At 56.4% G+C, this 19,410-nt stretch overlaps 1 protein-coding gene across 1 annotated transcript; it reads left to right on the top strand.

Annotated features, from left to right (window-relative positions):
• Nucleotides 1-413: 413 nt before the first annotated feature.
• On the top strand, nt 414-19,200 carry PLEKHG6 (pleckstrin homology and RhoGEF domain containing G6). The gene is made up of 16 exons (XM_062194749.1): nt 414-435; nt 1,449-1,650; nt 2,804-2,959; nt 4,755-4,919; nt 5,286-5,381; nt 5,607-5,657; nt 5,993-6,142; nt 7,047-7,157; nt 7,311-7,460; nt 7,658-7,795; nt 11,665-11,784; nt 12,021-12,153; nt 12,279-12,394; nt 17,584-17,720; nt 18,329-19,024; nt 19,128-19,200. The coding sequence occupies exons 2-16, from the start codon at nt 1,516-1,518 to the stop codon at nt 19,135-19,137; spliced, it is 2,364 nt and encodes a 787-aa protein (XP_062050733.1). The 5' UTR covers nt 414-435; nt 1,449-1,515; the 3' UTR covers nt 19,138-19,200.
• The last annotated feature ends 210 nt before the right edge of the window (nt 19,201-19,410 follow it).

The raw sequence follows: 19,410 nt of genomic DNA, 5'->3' as shown, positions 1-19,410 counted from the left end.
GCGCCTAGCCTCTCATTTATCCCTCTGGACTCTGGCGCCTCCAGGGGGTCTGCGCGGCCCCAGTCCCTGCGCCCGGCCGGGGCGGAGGTCCGGGTGCGAAGAATAGCGGAGGCCGCTGCAAGGGGAGCGGTCCCGGGGCGCAGAGGCGGCGGATGCGCCGCGAAGGGATGCCCCTATGCCCCAGCCCCGCTGACGCCGGCTCCGCGCCACCCGGGAGAGGCCCCAGGTGAGGGGCGGGGCCGCCGGCCGTCCCGCCCCTCCCTCCGCCTGTCTGTCCCCTCCCGGCCCGGCGCTGCCCGGGACCCGCGGGCCGCTCGGTTCTAGTCCCAGGCTGGGCAGTGGAACCGGCATCGCTGGGGCTGCGGTCGGCGACGGGGAACCCCGTGGCGGGGGCTGGAGCGCGCGTAGCGGGCAACGGGACACCTGCGGATACAGGTGAGCGGCGGCGCCGGGGCTGCGCGGCCGGGGGGCGGGGCGGCGGGGGAAGCAGGGGCCTGGGAACTGGGGCCCCGGGCGGAAGCCAGGCCTCCCGAGGGAGGGAGGAGTTGAGGAGTGGGCCATACCTAAGACACGGCCGGAGTAGAGAGGACTGGGAGGGAGACAGAGCCCTTAGGGGGCTCACTAGGAGGGCGGAGGAGGGGCCTCGGGCCCACCTGGGCGCTGCTGTCGAACCCACCTCCGCTCTCTAGGCCCTGACTACTCAGAGGGAGGGTCCTCCGTCCAGACCTAGGGGAAGGAGTGAGCCCAGCCCCGGCCACCCGCAGCTCCGTGTAATGTTTGGGAGACACGGCTGGTCTCTAAGGCCCCCTACCTCACTTCTCCCCCAGGAGGAGCCAGGTAAGGGGTGGGGGCAAACCTACAGGGTCTCTGTCAGGAGCACAGTGACAGGCAATTAGGAAAGGAGGAAGAGGGGTTGTGTTTCAATTTTAAAAACTGCACTTAGGACCCTTGAATTTGAACTTCATACCATTTTCCATTTTCCTGGAATGTTATTTTTCTTTTGCTTTTGTCCAATGATTTAAACATGAGAAAACCAAGCTTAGCTTGCAGGCTGTACAGAAAGGGGTGGCAGCCACCCCCACCCAATCTCTGGCCTCCCTGCCGCTTTTCCTGGGCCATGTAAGGGATGCTGGGGCCTCTGTAGGTGCCAGGGAACCCCCCCCCCAACCTTGGGTATCTGTGACCCCACTCCCAGCTGCCCCAGGACTCCAGTATCCTTTGCCACCAGGGCAGGAGATTTTACCCCCAACTGTGCATGAGGAAGGGTCATATCTCCGAGGGGCTGGTGGGGCTGTACCCCCCCACCCTGTCCCCAAGTCATAGGTGACACTGCCATGCCCACCCCCAGCGAGCGACCGAGCCCTGCCCCCCGCCCTACACCCTCTCCCTCCCCGCACTTCCCACTGATCCAGGCTGGCCCTTGCATTCCTTTCTTCCTTCTCCTGCAGTCTCAGGAGACCCCTTCCTCCAGAGCCTGGCAGCCATGACCCTTTGGAGGTGACCCAGGAGGGCGGGATGCAGACCTGCAGTCCTCCAGATGAGGGGCCCCTGCGCGGACTCGTGGCGTCCCGCATTGAGACCTACGGGGGCCGGCTTCGGGCCACTGCCCAGAGCCCCAGTGGCGGCCTTCATCGAGGAGGCGTCGTGCTGGTGAGTGCGGGCAGTGTCCCGTAGGTGACCTGGGTGGGGCAGGAGGGAGGACACCGGGCTGCGGAGTGGCTGCCCTATTCCTGTCCCTTCCCCTACTCTTCTTTCCTGGGCTGCGAGGGCAGCACCTGGGTCAGGCTCCCAGGGCTTCACACCCCAGTTCCAGGCAGCTGGGGCGGGAGAGGCAGAGAGCCAAGAGGAGCCAGCCACAGGGGAGGTGCTGTCAGACAGGCACGGAGTGGTCACCAAACCCCAGAGGTGGCACCTGCCCGCCTCCCGCCTCTACTTGGGCGGAGTCTGCGGGTTGCCCTCACCTGCCTCCCTCTGAGTCAGGGCAGAGAAGACCAAAGGTTCAGGGTGTCCCTACTGTTCAGCTTGGGGGGTGGGGGGGTCCCTGGCTCCACCTGCTCTAGCTCCACCTGCCTGGCGGCTCAGCCTCCAAGTTCCAGGCTTCCCCTCCACCTCCAGAAGAGTTCTGCTTCCAGCTTGGGGTATGCCCTGCTGACTGGACGGGGATTCGCCCCTCAGAGACGGGGACTGTCCCAGGCTGTGGGCAGAAGGGACACTAGGAAGTCCGCAGGGGTAATTCAGGCCACAAGCAGATCAAGGAATGTGACCAGGCCTGCCCGGGAGGACATGCATGTCTGTGGCTCCACCGCTCACACGGAAGAACAGCCGCTCCCAGCTCGGCAGCACACAGGCTGCTGGCTCCCAAGGAGCAGGCCACACATGTGTGAGCCTTGGTCCTCATGTGTGAGGCAGGCTGGTCACAGAGCAGGGCAGCCGTGAAGGACCCAGGATGCGGCATGTACCTGTGCATGCAGGACCAGTGGGCAGACCCCAGGGGTACACACAGCCAAGCCCAGGCGTGTGTGTGCCTGCACGCCTGTTGGGGAGGAGGCCCCCGATCCTGCCCCAGGCCCATGTGGGGAGCCAAGTAGGCATGCCCCTGCCCAGCTCAGCTTGGCCTCCCTAGCACAGCCGCTGTGACTCAGGGCGGGAGCTGCCCACACCCAGCGGGTTAGAGGGGAGAGGTGAGCCAGCCAACTGGCAGCGTGGGGGGTGACGCCTCGAGCCAGGCCTGGCCCTCCCGGCTTCTCTGGTCCTTCTGGGAGGAGGGAGGCGCCCCCCAGAACTCACCCTGCCCCTCCCCCAGGATCCCGGTCTCCGACACCTCCAGCACTATATCCCCTTCACCAAGACTTCCGCCCAGGCCCGGGGCCTGTCTCCCCTGAGGTTGCGAGAACCTGAGCCCCAGAAGAGATATGGAGACCATCTGGGAGCTGGCCCTCCTCTCTCCCCCAGACTCAAGGTAAGGGGTCCCTCTCCTCCCACTCCTATGTCACAGCCCCCGCTGGGATGGCCCCTGCAGCCACTCAGGCCCAGCGAGGCCTCAGGGGCTGAGAGCACAGGCCAGCGAGGTGTGGCCCCGCCATGCCTCCAAGGGCTTGGGGACCCACTGATGGACGCGTCCGCACTTGGTCCACACTATGGGCACAGTGACCTTGACCCCAGACACTGTGATAAAATGATAGGATAATTATTAATATATTTTAATAAATTTTCAGCTGTTTCTTTGAGACAGAATGAGAGAATTTCTATGCACTGGTTTGTTCCCCAAATGCCTGCAAGGGTTGGGGCTGGGTGTGGGTGGAAGCCAGGAGCCAGGAACTCAATCCAGGTCTTCTGCATGGGTTACAGGAACCCAGCTACTTGAGGGTCTGCCTTAGCTGGAAGCTGGAGTCAGGAGCTGGGAATGAAACATGGGCAGTCCGGTATGACACAGAGGCATCTTCAGCGGTGTCTTGCCTGCTAGGCTAAACGTCCACCCCCTAAACTATTCACATTAAACTTTCAGCTTCTGGAAATGGTGGTGTTATGTGAGAGCTACATATGCTCCTTCCACCCGTGCCCAAGTCTCACATCATCTCCACCCCAGAGGGAGCCTCACCTCTGTGGTTCTGAGCCATGTTGGGGATTGAGTGAGGGTCAGGAAGATGCCTTGTCCACAGTGCTTGGGGCCTCCCCAAAACTTGTCAGTTGTAAGCTGTGCTGCTTCAAAAAGAGCATCCTTTGGCATGGGCAGATGGCAGAATGCTGCCCGAGGGGCGGGCATTGTAGGACAGCAGGTTAAATTACTGCATCTGCTTAAGCCATCTGCATTGCTGTCAGAGAGGTGGTACAAGTCTGGCTGCTCCACTTCTGATCCAGCTTCCTGCTAATGCACCTGGGAAGTGGCAGGTGATGCCCAAGTTCTTGGGCCCCTGCCGCCCATGTGGGAGACCCAGATGGCTCAGCCCTGGCTATTGTGGCCATTTGGGGAACAAACTAATGGATGGAAAATCTCTCTCTCTCTCTCTCTCTCTCTCTCACTCTCACTCACTCTCTCTCTGTCAGTCTGCCTTTCAAAAAAAAAACAAGTACTTTTTAAAAAAGATTTATTTATTTGAAATTCAGAGTTACACAGAGAGAGAAGGAGAAGCAGAGAGAGAGAGGTCTTCTATCCACGGGTTCACTCCCCAACTGGCTACAACAGCTGGAGCTATGCTGATCTGGAGCCAGGAGCCAGGAGCTTCTTCCGTGTCTCCCACGCGGGTGTAGGGGCCCAAGGACTTGGGCCATGTTCTACTGCTTTCCCATGGCATAACAGAGAGCTGGTTCAGAAGAGGAGCAGCTGGGACTAGAACCTGAGCCCATATGGGATGCTGGCACTGCAGGCGGCAGCTTTACCCACTATGCCACAGCGCCAGCCCCACAAGTACATCTTTTTTAAGACTGTTGCCTGAGACTCCTGGTTCCCCTAAGTCCTGTTCTGGTCTCTACCTGAAGCTCCCTCTGAAGGGTTTCATTCTGTCCCTGGTCAGGGAGCCCAGATCAGAGCTCTCTGCTCAGGGATCTTGGTGTGGATGCCTCTCTAACCCTATTCCAGCACTGCCTTTTTCCCTGTAATTCCAAGCAAGCCAATCCTGGTGCCCCACACCCAACGTGTCCCCAGTCACGCTTGCGGCACGCCACCACGTACCTGACACACACACACAGCCCTCTGGGAGCCAGGTGCGCTGGTGCCCAGCAGGTGGCAGGACTGAGCCCCATCTCCTCTCACCCAGGAAGTCACCCAGGCCCACGAGCTGGAGGTGAGGCTGCACACGTTCAGCATGTTTGGGATGCCCCGCCTGCCCCCTGAGGACCGGCGGCACTGGGAGATAGGAGAGGGCGGCGACAGTGGCCTGGCCATAGAGAAGTCCTGGAGGGAGCTGGTGCCTGGGCATAAGGTAGGCCTGAGACAGCGTCTGACCCCATGGCCCTACAGACCTGCACATACCCCTCACCTCTGCCCTGGAGAAGGGGGCGCCTGGGGAAGTGGGTTCTCCTGGAAAAAGCGTTCAGAGACACCCTGATCTAAGTCCACACCCCAGCTCTGCCACTTGCCAGTAGCAGTGAGCCGCTGAGTTCTGAGCCTCAGTCATCCCATATGTAAAATGGGAGGAACACCACCTCCACGCTGGCCGGTTGGTTTGAGGATGAGAAACCCAGGTACAGAGTGCCCAGGACCTATGAAGTAGGTCCAGCGGCGCTGAACAAATGGCACCTGCCATTCTTACCATTCTCCACCTGAACCAGCACTGTCCCCACCTCAGGAGATGAGCCGAGAGCTTTGCCACCAGCAGGAAGCGCTGTGGGAGCTGCTGACCACCGAGCTGATCTACGTGAGGAAGCTCAAGATCATGACAGATGTGAGCCTCCCCCCGTTACCCCATTCTCCCAGGCCAGAAGGCCACCTGGGGAGGGAGGGGCAGGACACCAAAAATGTGCCCAGTTTCAGAGCTGTGTGGGTCTGGGGAGACAGGTAGGCAGCACTCACGTTGGTGGGGGACTTGGGGGTGACCCGGAAGGGCTAGGCGGGGGTCCCGAGAACAGGCAGGGCAGGCTGAGACCCTTATCTCTCTCCCTGCATCCAGCTCCTGGCCGCCGGACTGCTGAACTTGCAACGAGTGGGGCTGCTGACGGAAGTGAGTGGGAGCTCTGCGGGGAGCCTGGGCCAGGGAGCAGGGGTCGGAGAACCCTCCAGGCTGCCCAGCCTGACTTCCCATTGCCCCATTGTCTGGGACACCCCTGCCTTCCCTGCTCTAGACCTCCAGGCAGGTGGCAAGCTCCCCAGTTTCCCAGGACTCAGCCCGCTGAGGCTGCCATGCCGCCAAGGAGGAAGGGAATGCCGTCCCGGGGACCCTCCTTGGCCTGTTCCTCCCCACACCCTCTGCCCAAGCCTGGGCCCTTGTGTGGGCATGGCCTGTGCTGCCCGGCAGTGACCTGCCAAAGCCACGCTGCAACTTCCTGCTCCCCCCAGGTATCGGCGGAGACCCTGTTTGGAAATGTCCCCAGCCTGATCCGAGCCCACCGCAGCTTTTGGGAGGAGGTGCTGGGGCCCACCCTGGAGGAGACGCGTGCCTCGGGCCGACCCCTGAACCCCGTCAGCCTGCAAAGTGGCTTCCTGACAGTGAGTCTTGGGGAAGGACCATGCCAGATGGGGCAGGACTGGGAGAGACCCGAGGGGTCTGTCTGCGGGGTGTGCCTATGGGACTCAGACCACTTAGGGCACAGCTCCTACCCCAAAACACCAGCTCACCTCCCGCCTGGCATTCTGCAACTTGGCTGTCTGTCGCAAGGCTTCCCTGGTCTTCTGGAAGCCATTATGAGATGCAAATGCAGCCATCCACAGCAGAGTTCTGCCCCAACACCCCTCAACCACAAAATCTGAATTCTTGGACACACAGCTAGGGACAAGGAGAGAGCCCAAGGGAGTGACCCTCACGATGCCTGAGAGTGGGGATCACTGGCCACAGGGGCACCTAGGACTTGGAGAAGAGGAGCACAGGGAGTGGAGGTTAAGAGCCAGCAGAGGGCCTAGGATACCACTTCCTCCCTGGTTCTACCCAGCCTGGAAAGTGTGGGCCCTGCAGGAAGTTGTTGCTTTTGGGGGCAGAGGGAGTTCCAGTTCCCCTCGACCCATGGGTACCTCCTTCCACAGGAGCGGGGTTTCTGGGCAGCCCTCAGGAAACTCCTGTCCCCCCTGGGGTGAAATGGGACCTACGGTGTCCTGCAAATGATCCAGCTGAATTACTGATGGTGGGAGAGTCGGTCCTGGGCTGCAGGACCCACCCAGCAGACGCTGTGACGGACAGAGCTCAGAGAGCAGCAGTGGGTCTGCCTGTCTCAACCTCAGGCTCCTGCTTGGAATCCACAGACAGGGACCTGGTGTGAGAGTGAGCACGGGAGGTGGGGATGGGCAGGAGCTGGAACAAGGGCCCAGGGGGGCTCTCACACCCAGCTGCCATGCCCTGCAGCCAGAGCCTGTGATCATGCCCTTCCCTTGCCCACTCCTGCCCCATCTCCGCCTCCAGTTTGGCCAGCGGTTCCAGCCCTATGTCCGCTACTGCCTGCGAGTGAAGCAGACCATGGCTTACGCCCGGGAGCAGCAAGACACTAACCCTCTCTTCCATGCCTTTGTGCAGGTGGGAGAGGGGCACCAGGGGAAGGGGCAGGGGTGCAATTATATGGCCAGGTCTTCCCCAGTCTCCAGTGGGGGTCCGAGGCTGAGTTTACCCCCAGGGTGAGGCAGGAGGGAGCCTGCAGACTACTGAGCCCCGCCCCCTCTCGCCCAGCAGTGGTGTGAGAAGCACAAGAGCTCAGGGAGGCAGATGCTGGGGGACTTGCTCATCAAACCTCACCAGCGCATCACCAAGTACCCCCTGCTGCTCCAGGCTGTGCTGAAGAGGAGCCCTGAAGCTCAAACCCAGGAGGCCCTGGGTGCCATGGTAGGTGCCCAGCAGGGTTGGGGCCCCAGGAAGCTGGGGGCTATGGGATGGAAACTGATCTCCGGGGATTCTTGAGGGCTTCTTGCATCATGTGGCATTGACCACCCCACCTGATGTGGCACGCTGCCGTGTCATCGGCTGGGCAGGAGGTACGGGGTTGGGAGCTGAACTTTACCCTCTTCTGCACCTGCTCCGAGATTGCAGCTGTGGAGTCTTTCCTGCGGCACATCAATGGGCAGGTCCGCCAGGGTGAAGAGCAGGAGAGCTTGCTGTCTGTGGCCCAGCGCATTGGGCCCTACGAGGTGCTGGAGCCATCCAGTGACGAGGTGGAGAAGGTGAGAGAGGGCAGAAGGGCGGTCCCCAGGATGCAGATGAAGGGGAGGCTGGAGGGGAAGGGGCAGAGGTCAGGGCACTCTAAACTTGAGTGCCACCAATGAGATGTGCCATCCTTCTTTCCCAGTGGTGAGGGCCCAAGGGGCAGTGTTCAAGAGTAAAAAGGAATTCAGAAGAAATGGGTAGATGCCTGGACACATGCAGTCTACCAACATTGAGCCATGAAGACATAGAAAACCTAAACAAACCAATAACCAAGATGGAGACTGAATCAGTAATAAAGTCCCTCCCAACAAAACAAAGCCTGGGATTAGCTTCACTGCTGAATCCTACCAGATATTTAAAGAATTAATTCCAATTTTTCTCAAGCTATTCAAAATACTTGAAAGGGAGGGAATCCTCCCAAACTCCCTCTATGAGGCCAGCATCACCCTAATTCCAAAACCAGAAAGAGAACAGAGAATTATAGACCAATAGATCTATGAACATAGGTGCAAAAATCCTCAACAAAATACTAGCTAATCAAATCCAACAACACACAGAAAGATCATCCACCCAGACCAAGTGGGATTTATACCTGGTATGCAGGAATGGTTCAACATATGCAAATAAGTAAATGTGATACATCACATTAACAAACTGAAGAATAAAACCCATATGATTATCTCAATAGATGCAGAGGAAACATTTGATAAAATACAACATCCTTTCATGATAAAAACCTTAAGCAAATTAGGTATAGAAGGAACATTCCTTTTTTTGAAAAAAAAAAAGATTTATTTATTTGAAAGTCAGAGTTACACAGAGAGAGGAGAGGCAGAGAGAGAGAGAGAGAGAGAGGTCTTCCATCTGATGGTTCACTCCCCAAATGGCTGTACCGGCCAGAGCTGAACCAATCTGAAGCCAGGAACCAGGACCTTCTTCTGGGTTTCCCACATGGGTGCAGGGGTCCAAGGAGTTGGGCCATCTTGTACTGCTTTCCTAGGCCATAGCAGAGAGCTGGATGGGAAGTGGAGCAGCCGGGTCTCAAACTGGTGCCCATATGGGTTGCTGGCACTTCAGGCCAGGGCATTAACCCACTGTGCCACAGTGCTGGCCCTGGAACATTCCCTAACACAAGGCAATTAATGACAAATCCACAGCCAACATTATATTGAATGGAGAAAAGTTGGAAGTATTTCCACTAAGATCCAGAACCAGACAATGTTGCCAACTCTCATCATTGCTATTTAATATAGTTCTGGAAGTTTTAGCCAGAATCATTAGGCAAGAAAAAGGAATCAAAAGGATACAAATTGGAAAGGAGGAAGTCAAATTATCCCTGTTTGCAGATGATATGATCCTACATAGGGAAGCCAAAAAACTCTACCCAGACTATTGGAACTCATAAGAGAGTTTGGTAAAGTTGCAAGATATAAAATCAACACATAGAAATCAGTGGCCTTTGTATACACATACAATGCCATGGCTGAGAAAGAACTTGTAAGATCAGTCCCATTCATAGTAGCTACAAAAAATTTAAATACCTTGTAAGAAACTTATCCAAGGATGTGAAAGATCTCTATGTTGAAAATTACAAAACATTAAAGAAAGAAATAGAAGACAAAAAGAAAAGAAAAAAATCTTCCATTCTCATGGATTGGAAGAATTGATATCATCAAAATATCCATACTACCGGCTGGCGCCACGGCTCACTAGGCTAATCCTCCGCCTTGCGGCACCGGCACACCGGGTTCTAGTCCCGGTCGGGGCACCGATCCTGTCCCGGTTGCCCCTCTTCCAGGCCAGCTCTCTGCTATGGCCCAGGAGTGCAGTGGAGGATGGCCCAAGTCCTTGGGCCCTGCACCCCATGGGAGACCAGGAGAAGCACCTGGCTCCTGCCATCGGATCAGCTACCGCGGCGGCCATTGGAGGGTGAACCAACGGCAAAAGGAAGACCTTTCTCTCTGTCTCTCTCTCACTGCCCACTCTGCCTGTCAAAAAATATATATATATATATCCATACTACCCAACGCAATTTACAGATTCAGTGTGATTCCCATCTAGCTACCAATGGCATCCTTCTCAAAGCTAGAAAAATGAAGCTAAAATTCATATGGTTCCACAAGAGTCCCCAAATAGCTAGAGAAATCTTAAACAACAAAAATGAAGTCAGAGGCATCAAAATACCATATTTTAAGACACACTACAGGGCAGTTATAATCAAAACAGTCTGGTACTGGCACAAAAATAGACATGTGGACCAACAGAACAGAATAGAAACCTCTGAAGTTAATCTACACATCTACAACCTATACTAATACTAATACCTATACTAATCTTTATGAGCTAAAATCAATTCCCATAGAAAGGATAGTTTCTCCAACATATGGTTCCAGGGAAATTGGATCTTCACATGCAGAAGTATGAACCAAGACCCCTACCTTACATGTTATACTAAAATCAACTCTAAATGGATCAAGGATCTAAATCTACCACCCGATAGCATCAATTACTAGAAGAAAACATAGGAGAAACTCTGCAAGACATTGGCATAGCCAAAGACTTCTTGGAAAAGACCCCAGAAGCACAGGCAACCAAAGCACAAATAGCAAATGGGATTACATCAAGATAAGAAGCTTCGGCACCGAAAAGGAAACATTCAACAAAGTGAAGAGGCAACTGACAGAATGGAGAAAATATTTGCAGACCATACAACTGATAAAGGATTAACTTCCATAATCTATAAAGAGCTCAAGAAACTCAACAACAGCCAAACAAACAATCCAGTTAAGAAAGGGCAAAGAACATGAGCAGTCATTTTTCAAAGGATGAAATTCAGGTGGCCAACAGACACATGAAAAAAAAATGCTCAGGATCTCTAGCCAACAGGGAAATGCAAATCAAAACCACAATGAGATTTCACCTCACCCTAGTTAGAATGGTTATAATCCAAAAATCAATACATGCTGGCGAGGATGTGAGCAAAAGGTACCCTAATACACTGTTGGTGGAAATGTAAAATAGTACAACCATTATGGAAAACAGTTTGGGAATTCCTCAGAAATCTGGAAATAGACCTACCATATGCCCCAGCTATCCCACTCTTGTGAACTTACCCAAAGGAAATGAAATCAGCATATGAAAGAGTTATCTGTACCCCCATGTTTATTGCAGCTCAATTTACAATAGCTAAGATATGGAATCAACCCAGATATCCATCAACTGAAGACTGGGTAAAGAAAATGTGGTATATATACACCATAGAATACTACTCAGCTGTTAAAAAAAAATGATGAAATCTGTATTTTGCAACAACATGGATGAAATTGGAAACCATTATCCTTAGTGAAATTAGCCAGTCCCCAAAACACAAATACCACATGTTTTCCCTGATCTGTAGTAACTAACAGAGTACTCAAAATGTGAGTATGGGAGTGAAGTTAACATTTTTATATTTGATTATTGCTTACAGCCCTTGTCTATGCTCTTGAAGATCAGTAGTTTTTCCTCTTACTACTTATTGAATTCTTTATTTAGTGGAGGATTAAGCTTGTGATTATGAAAGAAACTGGAAGTATGCCATTGTGAAAAAAGACAAGGAGGAGGAGGGAGGGTGGGGACATGGGCAGGAGGGAGGTGGGGTGGGAAGTATCACTATGCTCTTTAGTTTGTGTAAATGAAATACATGAAATTTGTTCTCCTTGTATAAATAATTTTTTGAAAAAGGTAAAAAGAAGGCACTGGGATGTTCCCTGCAGCTCCAAGTGCAGTGTGGGACAGTGGGGGAGGGAAGGATAAGATGCTGGTGACAGAACAAAGGAGCCACCCTTGGCTGGGATGCAGAGGAAGCCCGCCCGTGCCCTGATCCCCTCCCCTCTGTGGCCCTCAGAGCCTTCGTCCATTCTCGACCCTGGACTTGACATCCCCCATGCTGGGGGTAGGACCTGAGCACACCAGGCAGCTGCTGCTTGAGGGACCAGTGCGCGTGAAGGAGGGCCGAGAAGGCAAGGTGAGGGGCGTGGTGGGGGCAGAGCAGGGAGTGAGAGGTGGTCCCAGCTAAGCTCTAGCTGTTTGCATGGCCCTGAGCCAGCCACTTCCCCCGCCTGTAAAGCAGAGATGAGACCAAACTGACACGAGCATCCTACGCTCTGCACCCGGCCCTTACGTGCATGCATGGGTTCTGGTCCCAAGCCGGCCTTTCGCTTCCTTTCCCTCCAGCTGGCCCTGCCTCTTTCTCCCACACAGCTGGATGTGTACCTGTTCCTTTTCTCCGATACACTCCTGGTGACCAAGCCTCAGCGCAAAGCGGACAAAGCCAAGGTCATCCGTCCTCCACTCATGCTGGAGAAGCTTGTGTGCCGGCCACTGCGAGACCCCAGTATGTCTGTCCTGGGTGGGGGAACCTCTTCCTTCTGCCTTCCTCTTGGCAAGGAGCAGGAGGGGGCCCAGGCCCGGGGCTCAGATAAGGCCCTGCCCTTGAAGCAAACCTTCTGGTCCCCACAGGCAGCTTCTTGGCCATCCACCTCACAGAATTCCAGTGCGTCTCTAATGCCCTCGTTGTGCACTGTGCCTGTTCAACAACTCGTGCCCGATGGCTGCAGAAGATCCAGCAGGCCCAGGTACAGGGAAGCCAGGCGTGGGCAGGGGTGGGCTGCGGCCCCTGGGTCTTGGAGAAGGGAGAGCACAGGGGAAGAGGAGGAGACAGAGGTGTAGGTGGATGCAGGTCAGATTGGAGCAGCAGTCCTTGAAGTGTGCCCTCCAGAGGGAGACCAGGCCTTGACCATCTGTAGAGGAGTGGAGAAAAGCCCGTGGCCGGCTCCCATGCTAGCCACTGGGAAGGCCCAAGACATGGTATCCTGAAAGTCTGCATTCCCTGGACTGATGACTTCCAGGCTTCATTTTCTACTCCCAGACATTCCTGGGTACAGGCACTGGTGCAAGGGGGCCAGGGAATCAGACAGGAAGAAAATGTCATTCCTGCCTTCCAGGACTATGCACTGTGTCCTGGTTAGAGTGATTAGTATGCAAATAATAGAAGCAAGCATCCAGAGTGGACCTGGGGCAGGGCGGGGAGTTGATGCATCGTCTCTGGGGAAAAGGATAGAATGGGAGGAGGGCAGGCTGACGAGCTGATGTCCGGACACTGCGGGCAGGGTGGGGGTGGATTCCAAACGTGCGGGCGGCCAAGAACCCACCTGCTGTGTGGTGAGCGACCGGAGTGGCTAGGACGTGAAGTATAAGGGCAGACACTGCCAGGTGGGTGCCATCTCCGGGCGCCGTGCTAAGGAGCATGAACTTTGTCCTGTACGTGACATGGAGACAGTAAAGCTGTTGAGCAGAGACCCAAAGGTGATAAAAGCAGGAGGAGATCAAAAGAGGAGAGATCCAGACGGAGCTGGACTCCTCATGCCACAAACTTGTGGCTCTAACACAGCAGAAACTTATTGTGGAAGTTTTGGAGGTCACAAGTTCAAAATCAAGGTGTGGCCAGAGCCCAGCTTCCTCCCAAGGTTCTTCCAGCCTCTGGTGGCTCCAGGCCTCCCTTGGCTTGCGGGGGCGTCACTCCCAGCTCTGGCTCCGTCTTCCTGCAGGCTTCCTGTCTATATGTCTCCATCCAAATCTCCCTCTGATTTCTCTTATGAAGACACAGTCATTAGATTTGGAGTCCTCTGTAAATCCAGAAAAATCTCATCTTGAGATCCTTAACTTAGGATCATACACATCTGCAGAGACCCTTTTCCCAAATAAGATTGCATTCATAGGTTTAGGGGGTTAGGAATTAGACAAACTTGGGGGAAGCCATGATTCCATCCAGCAGGTGGGGCAGGAGGCCACTTCCGGAATTTTCTCCCCTTCCCTTGGTGCCCAGTCAGCTGACACCCTCCACCCTCCCCAACCACACCATCCTCTACCTTCTCGCTTTAGAACCCCAGGGGCCACTGCTGGTATTTTATAAGCAAAATCGTACAGCCCCTGCCCACCCCAGGCTCCCTCCAGGCTGGTAGAAGGAAAGTCACTTCCAATACACATCCACACTGGACACCAAGGCTCCTGCTTCCCTTAGCCAAACAAACAAGCCTGGAACGCTGAGATTCGTCTTCCTGCTATTGTCTCACAGCAGATTCCTAGGGAATCCTTGCCACCGCCGCCACCTTAGTGTTGAGGATGTCTTTATTCTGTTTTCGAGAACACTCCCCAGGGCTCAGACTGGTGTTTTTTCCCTCCCCTGGCGGAAATGTCCATGCAGATTTATTCCTAGTGGGTCTGGAGCCCAGCCGAGGTGGCTTGTGCTTGGAGGAGAAACAAGCTTTTCAATCCCAGAGAGACTGAGGCGTGGGGAATGCCCACGTTGCGGGGCTGGGAAGAGCGGAAGGATGAAAGGAAGGCGACCGGAAGCACTGTGGGAGAGGAAGCCAAGAGCCGAAAGCTGGGCTGACTGCAGAACACCAGGGCAAGAGGCAGGGCTGCAGGGCCGGAGGCCTGCCTTGCCCCACCTGTGTTCTTGGCCGAGCTCCCTCACTGCTCTCAGCCTGGCCCGGTCTGGAGGACTCCAATGACAATGGGAGCCACCACGCGGAATAGATGGGAGAACTCAGTTCACTAGGGGCCTGGCCCACAGCCACCTTGCCTTTTTTTTTTTTTTTTTTTAAGCATTCTATTTTTTAAAAAGATTTTTAGTTATTTATTTGAAAGGTAGAGTTACAGACAGTGAGAGGGAGAGACAGAGAGAAAGGTCTTCCATCCCCTGGTTCACTCCCCAAATGGCTGCAATGGCCAGAGCTATGCCGATCCGAAGCCAGGAGCCAGGAGCTTCTTCCCGGTCTCCCACGCAGGTGCAGGGGCCCAAGGACTTGGGCCATCTTCTACTGCTTTCCCAGGCCACAGCAGAGAGGTGGATCAGAAGAGGAGCAGCCAGGACTAGAACCAGCGCCATATGGGATGCCAGCACCACAGGCAGAGGATTAACCTACTGCGCCACGGTGCTGGCCCCTAAACATTCTATTTTATTTATTTCTTTGATAGGCAGAAAGAGAAAGAGAGAGAGAGACAGAGAGAGTTCTCCCATCTGCTGGTGTACCCTCAAATGCCATCAGCAGTAGGGCTCAGTCAGGCCCACTCTAGGAGCCTGAGACTCAAGCCAGGTCTTGCACGTGGGTGGCAGGGACCCATCACCTGCTCCCTCCCAGGGAACCCATTTGCAGGAAGTTGGAATCAGGAGCTGAAGGGAGGTGGGACTCCAGTATGGGATGCAAGCAGTGTCTCCCCCTGCAGGGCGCCGCTCAGTGGCTGGTGCCGCCTGGGCTGGGGAACACACCATCACCCGTAGCTCGGAAGTGGCAGTGTTGGCGCTCCGGGAGGGGAGCAGGTGAGCCCGGCAGCACCTCCGGGCAGCAGAGGCGGGAGGTGTAAACTGCCCGCTGGCACAGAGGGAGAAGAGCCCCCAGCTTGGCAAGGGTGTCGCGTGCTGGCTCAAGCACCCGTTTCCTCTTCCTCTCCCTCCCTGACTCCCTCCCCATGAGTCTCCTCTTACCCAGGCTGAGAACCGGCCCCGCCCCCTCCCCAGGACTGGTGGAGAGGCTGTGGGGAGCAGTCACCTCCCCTGACGCTCAAGGCTTCCCCAAGGAGGAGGACGGGGGCCTGCTGCGTGGAGAGGCTGGCGCTGGGCGCTCCTGGCAGAAACCCCCTCTTCCTGCCAGTTCTTTTCTCCCACACAACACCCCTCTCCTGGGCAGCCCAAACATAAACTTGAACTTGAATCATGCATGCAGAAGGGCACCTCAGCAGGAGAGCAGGCCACCCCGCTCTGCCGTCCTCTCTGGCGCCCCACACCGAGCCCGGACCCGTGTGCTGCACTCCTGTCCTGGACCCCATCCCCTGCCCTGGCCCAGAGCCCGAGTTCCAGGAGACAGTGCAGTTCACCCTGCTGCGTCACTCTGGGCTGAGTGACTGCCCAGAGGAAACATCAGTCCGATGTCCCAGTGCCATCCTTGCTCTGCACCCCCATGTGCCTCTGCCCTAACGCGGTCCTCAGTGTCTCCGGAGAGGCTCTGGGGAACTCCAAGTGCCCAAGGGTCGCTGACTTCTAGAAGCTGGGAGATATTAAGGAGATTTACCATCCAGTGCAGCAGGGGCGCCAGCCAAGAACAGTGTCCCGGGCCCTTGGCCATGCCCAGGTTAACCCTTTACTCGCCTGGGCACGGTCGGGGTGCCTAGCGACCCAGGCAGCAGCATTTCCTTTCTAGCACAGAAAGACTTCAATATTTTAACAATGATTGGGCCGCACCCACAAGCACTGAGAGCAGTGTGCCCCCTGCTGCCGCCGCCACCAGCCCTCCGCTGGGCTGCTGCCTGGGACCTCGTCCCCGGTTCCGCCGCCTTCCCTCCACTCCCCCAGGCTGACGTCCTCTTTACCCTTGAAGGCTGCCCTTGGAGAGCAGAGCACTCACTGAACTAGAAGTCCAGTTGCGGGCCCCCAGCTCCACTTCGATCTGCCTATAGGACTGGGAGACGCTCACTTCATCTCTCCAAGTCTAGTTTTCTCATCTCCAAAATGAGCTAATAGCCAAGCCCCCCACTCTGCAGACAAACGGCCTTGTGTCTGCTTTGTAAGCCACTTCTCGCTCGGTGTCACTGTTTGGCTCTGATGGCACCTGTTGAAAGGTTGAGGGAAGTGGTAGGTGTTTGGCACAGCAGCTCAGACAGACTTGGGATGCCCGCATCCCATATCAAAGTGCCCGGTTCGAGTCCTGCCTCTGCTTCTGATTCTAGCTTCCTGCTGCTACGCACCATGGGAGGCAGCAGGTGATGACCCCAGTACTTGTCCACATCACCTGTGTAGAAGATAGGGATTGAGTTCTCAGCTCCTGGCTACTACAGCGCTCTCTCTCTCGCTCTCTCTCTCTCTCTCTCTGCCTTTCAAATAAATAAAAATATTTTTTAAAATGTTGGGGCTGGCATCGTGGCCCAGTGGGTGACGGTGGAGCCTGCGACACTGGCCTCCAGTGTCAGAGCACTGACTCAAGTCCCAGCTGCTCCACGTTCCACCCAGCTCCCTGCTGATGCGGCTGGGAAGAGAGCAGAAGATGGTCCAAGTGCTCAGGCCCCTGCACTGGTTTGGGAGACCTGGATGGAGTTCCTGGCTCCTGGCTTCAGCCTGGCCCAGCCCTGGCTGTTGTGGTCATTTGGAGAATGAACCAGCAGTTGGAAGTGTCCTCTCTCTCTCTCTCTCCCCCTCTCTCCATCCCCATCACTCTGCCTTTCAAAAAAAAAAAAAAAAGCAAAAACCTTTTAAAATGTTGAGGGAAGACGACAGTGTGTGTCCTCTCAGAGCACAGTCTCCCTTTCAACCCTCTGAGGGACGGCAGAGTCCACAACCCAGGACAAAGCTTGCCCTGTGTTGGGGCAGAAGCCTGGAACCCCAGAGAGGGACGGGCCTAGTACCATTCAGAGTTCTCAGACCACCATCACTACCAATCAGGGAGGGCTTCCTGGAGGAGGGGGCAGACATGCTAAAGGACTTGCCAAGGAGGCATGAGAGGCAGGAAGAACTATACAGGTAGGAAAACAGGCACCCCATTCATCTCGCTCACCCTCACCAGAGAGTTTGGTGCCACCAAATCTTAGCACACCCCACTGTAAGCACCCCTTCTGCAGCTGCTGAACCTAAGAGTCTCTGTTTCTCGGGAGTAAACTGGAGGTGCACTGTCTCCTCACAGGATTGTTAGGAAGACTAAGCAAGGTCACGCGTGGAGTGCCTGGCACGCACCACGCGGTCAGTACGTAAGGAAAGCGTCCTCTCCCTCCGCAGGCCAGCCTGCAGAAGCTGAAGGCAGAGGAGTACGTGCAACAGAAGAGGGAGCTCCTGGCCCTCTACCGGGACGGGGACCAGGACACCAGGCCCTCCACGCCGTCCCTGGAGGGCTCTCAGAGCAGTGCAGAGGGAAGGTAGGAGCCACGTGGACACCCCGAGGCAGGGGGGTTGGGAGGAGGGACCCCACAGGCAGAGGGTGGCACACAGCTTGGGGAGCACGGGGGGGGTAGAGGAACACGGACGGCAGGCTGGCCCCCGCTGTGAGAAGCGGTGCTTGCTGCCATGTATAAGTCAGCCAGCCTGGGGCTGGCACAGGGTAGAGGATGCCAGAGCGTGGCCCATAGAGCTCCGGGACAGGTGCGGGTGCAGGCTCCAGGGTGAAGGCGGGTGTGGGTTTGCAGACATCAGAGATGCTAGGACCCGGCCAAGTCCAGAGACCCAGAACGTGAAGGGTTCATCCAGGGTAACACAGGGCCCCTCACCATGGGATAAGCTCGGGAGAGCACAGGGCCACTGGGCAAATGCCACCTGCTTGGTGCAAGGCCTTGGACCGGTGCTAATGGATAAGCCGCCCAAGCCTGTCCAAGCTTACAGTTGACCCAGGGTGAGCACAGAGCAGGTGGATGTGTTAAGAAACTAAGTGGAGGAGAGCTCGCCTCTGGATGCGGTGCTCAATGGAGACCTCCTGGGCTTGAACTTGGCTCCTGAGCATGCAACCCTGACCACCGGCTGTTCCCTGCAGGACCTCTGAGTTCTCAGCCGTCATCCCCCACCTGGTGGTGACGGAAGACACGGATGAGGATGCCCCCTCCGTTCCCGACGATGCCTCGGACTCGGGCTACGGCACTTTGATCCCAAGCTCCCCCAAGGGGCCCCACTCTCCGCTCAACCGCCTGCGCTCCAGGGCCTTCCGGCGGGACCCCCGCCTCACCTTCTCCACCCTGGAACTCAGAGATGTTCCCCTGCGGCCCGAGCCGCCTGACCCCAAAGCTGCTCAACGCCGAAGCGCCCCTGAGCTGCCGGAAGACATCCAAACGGGAGTCAGCCATCCGGGGACCGACCCACGCCCCTGGTCGCAGGAGGAAGATGGGGTCTCCGTGGGCGAGAATGTGGTGGCGGAAACCCTGCACAGGGCCCGGCTTCGTGGCCAGCTCTGCCCCTCCCCTCCCCACACAGACTCGGCCGGGGAAAGCCCCTGGGAGTCCTCTGCCGACGAAGAAGAAGAGGGGCCTCTGTTCCCGGGGCCAGCCCGCAGGCCGTGCGTCCGGCCGCTCAGCGCTGAGGACATGCTCCGACAGATCCGCGAGGAACTGGCCACGCAAAGGATCGAGGGAGCCACAGAGCCCGGGGACGGCAAGCCTCGGAAGCTGACCCGCGCCCAGCTGCAGAGGATGCGAGGCCCGCAAGTCATACAGCTGGACACGCCCCTGTCCACTTCGTAAGTGCTGAAGGGGAGCTGGTGGGGGGCGGGGCCCAGGCGGGGGCGGGGCCTCTCCCATGCCCCCAGACCCTCACCTACCCACCACCTCCTTTCTTTACAGAGAGGTGTGAGCATCGCAGAGGAAGGCTCTCCCGGAGAGTGCTGGTCACCCCTGCCCCCACACTACCTCAAGGACCGCACTTCCCAGCACCTGCCTCCTGCTGCGAGGACTCTGGCCATCAGGAACTGTAGATTTATGTACCATAGACACCCCTGAGCCCCCCATAAAGTTGTGCATAAAAACAGCTGCTTGGGTGGCGTTGCTTGAGCCTGGGAAGACGGGTTGGGGGGGGGGGTGCTGTCACCGCGCGACTGGTGGGCCCTCTGGCCCCGGGTTGGGACTT

Source organism: Lepus europaeus, chromosome 6 (assembly GCF_033115175.1).
Source record: "Lepus europaeus isolate LE1 chromosome 6, mLepTim1.pri, whole genome shotgun sequence".
NCBI lineage: Eukaryota > Metazoa > Chordata > Mammalia > Lagomorpha > Leporidae > Lepus > Lepus europaeus.
The sequence above is the reverse complement of the archived record's forward strand: the minus strand, read 5'-3'. Positions and strand labels throughout refer to the sequence as shown.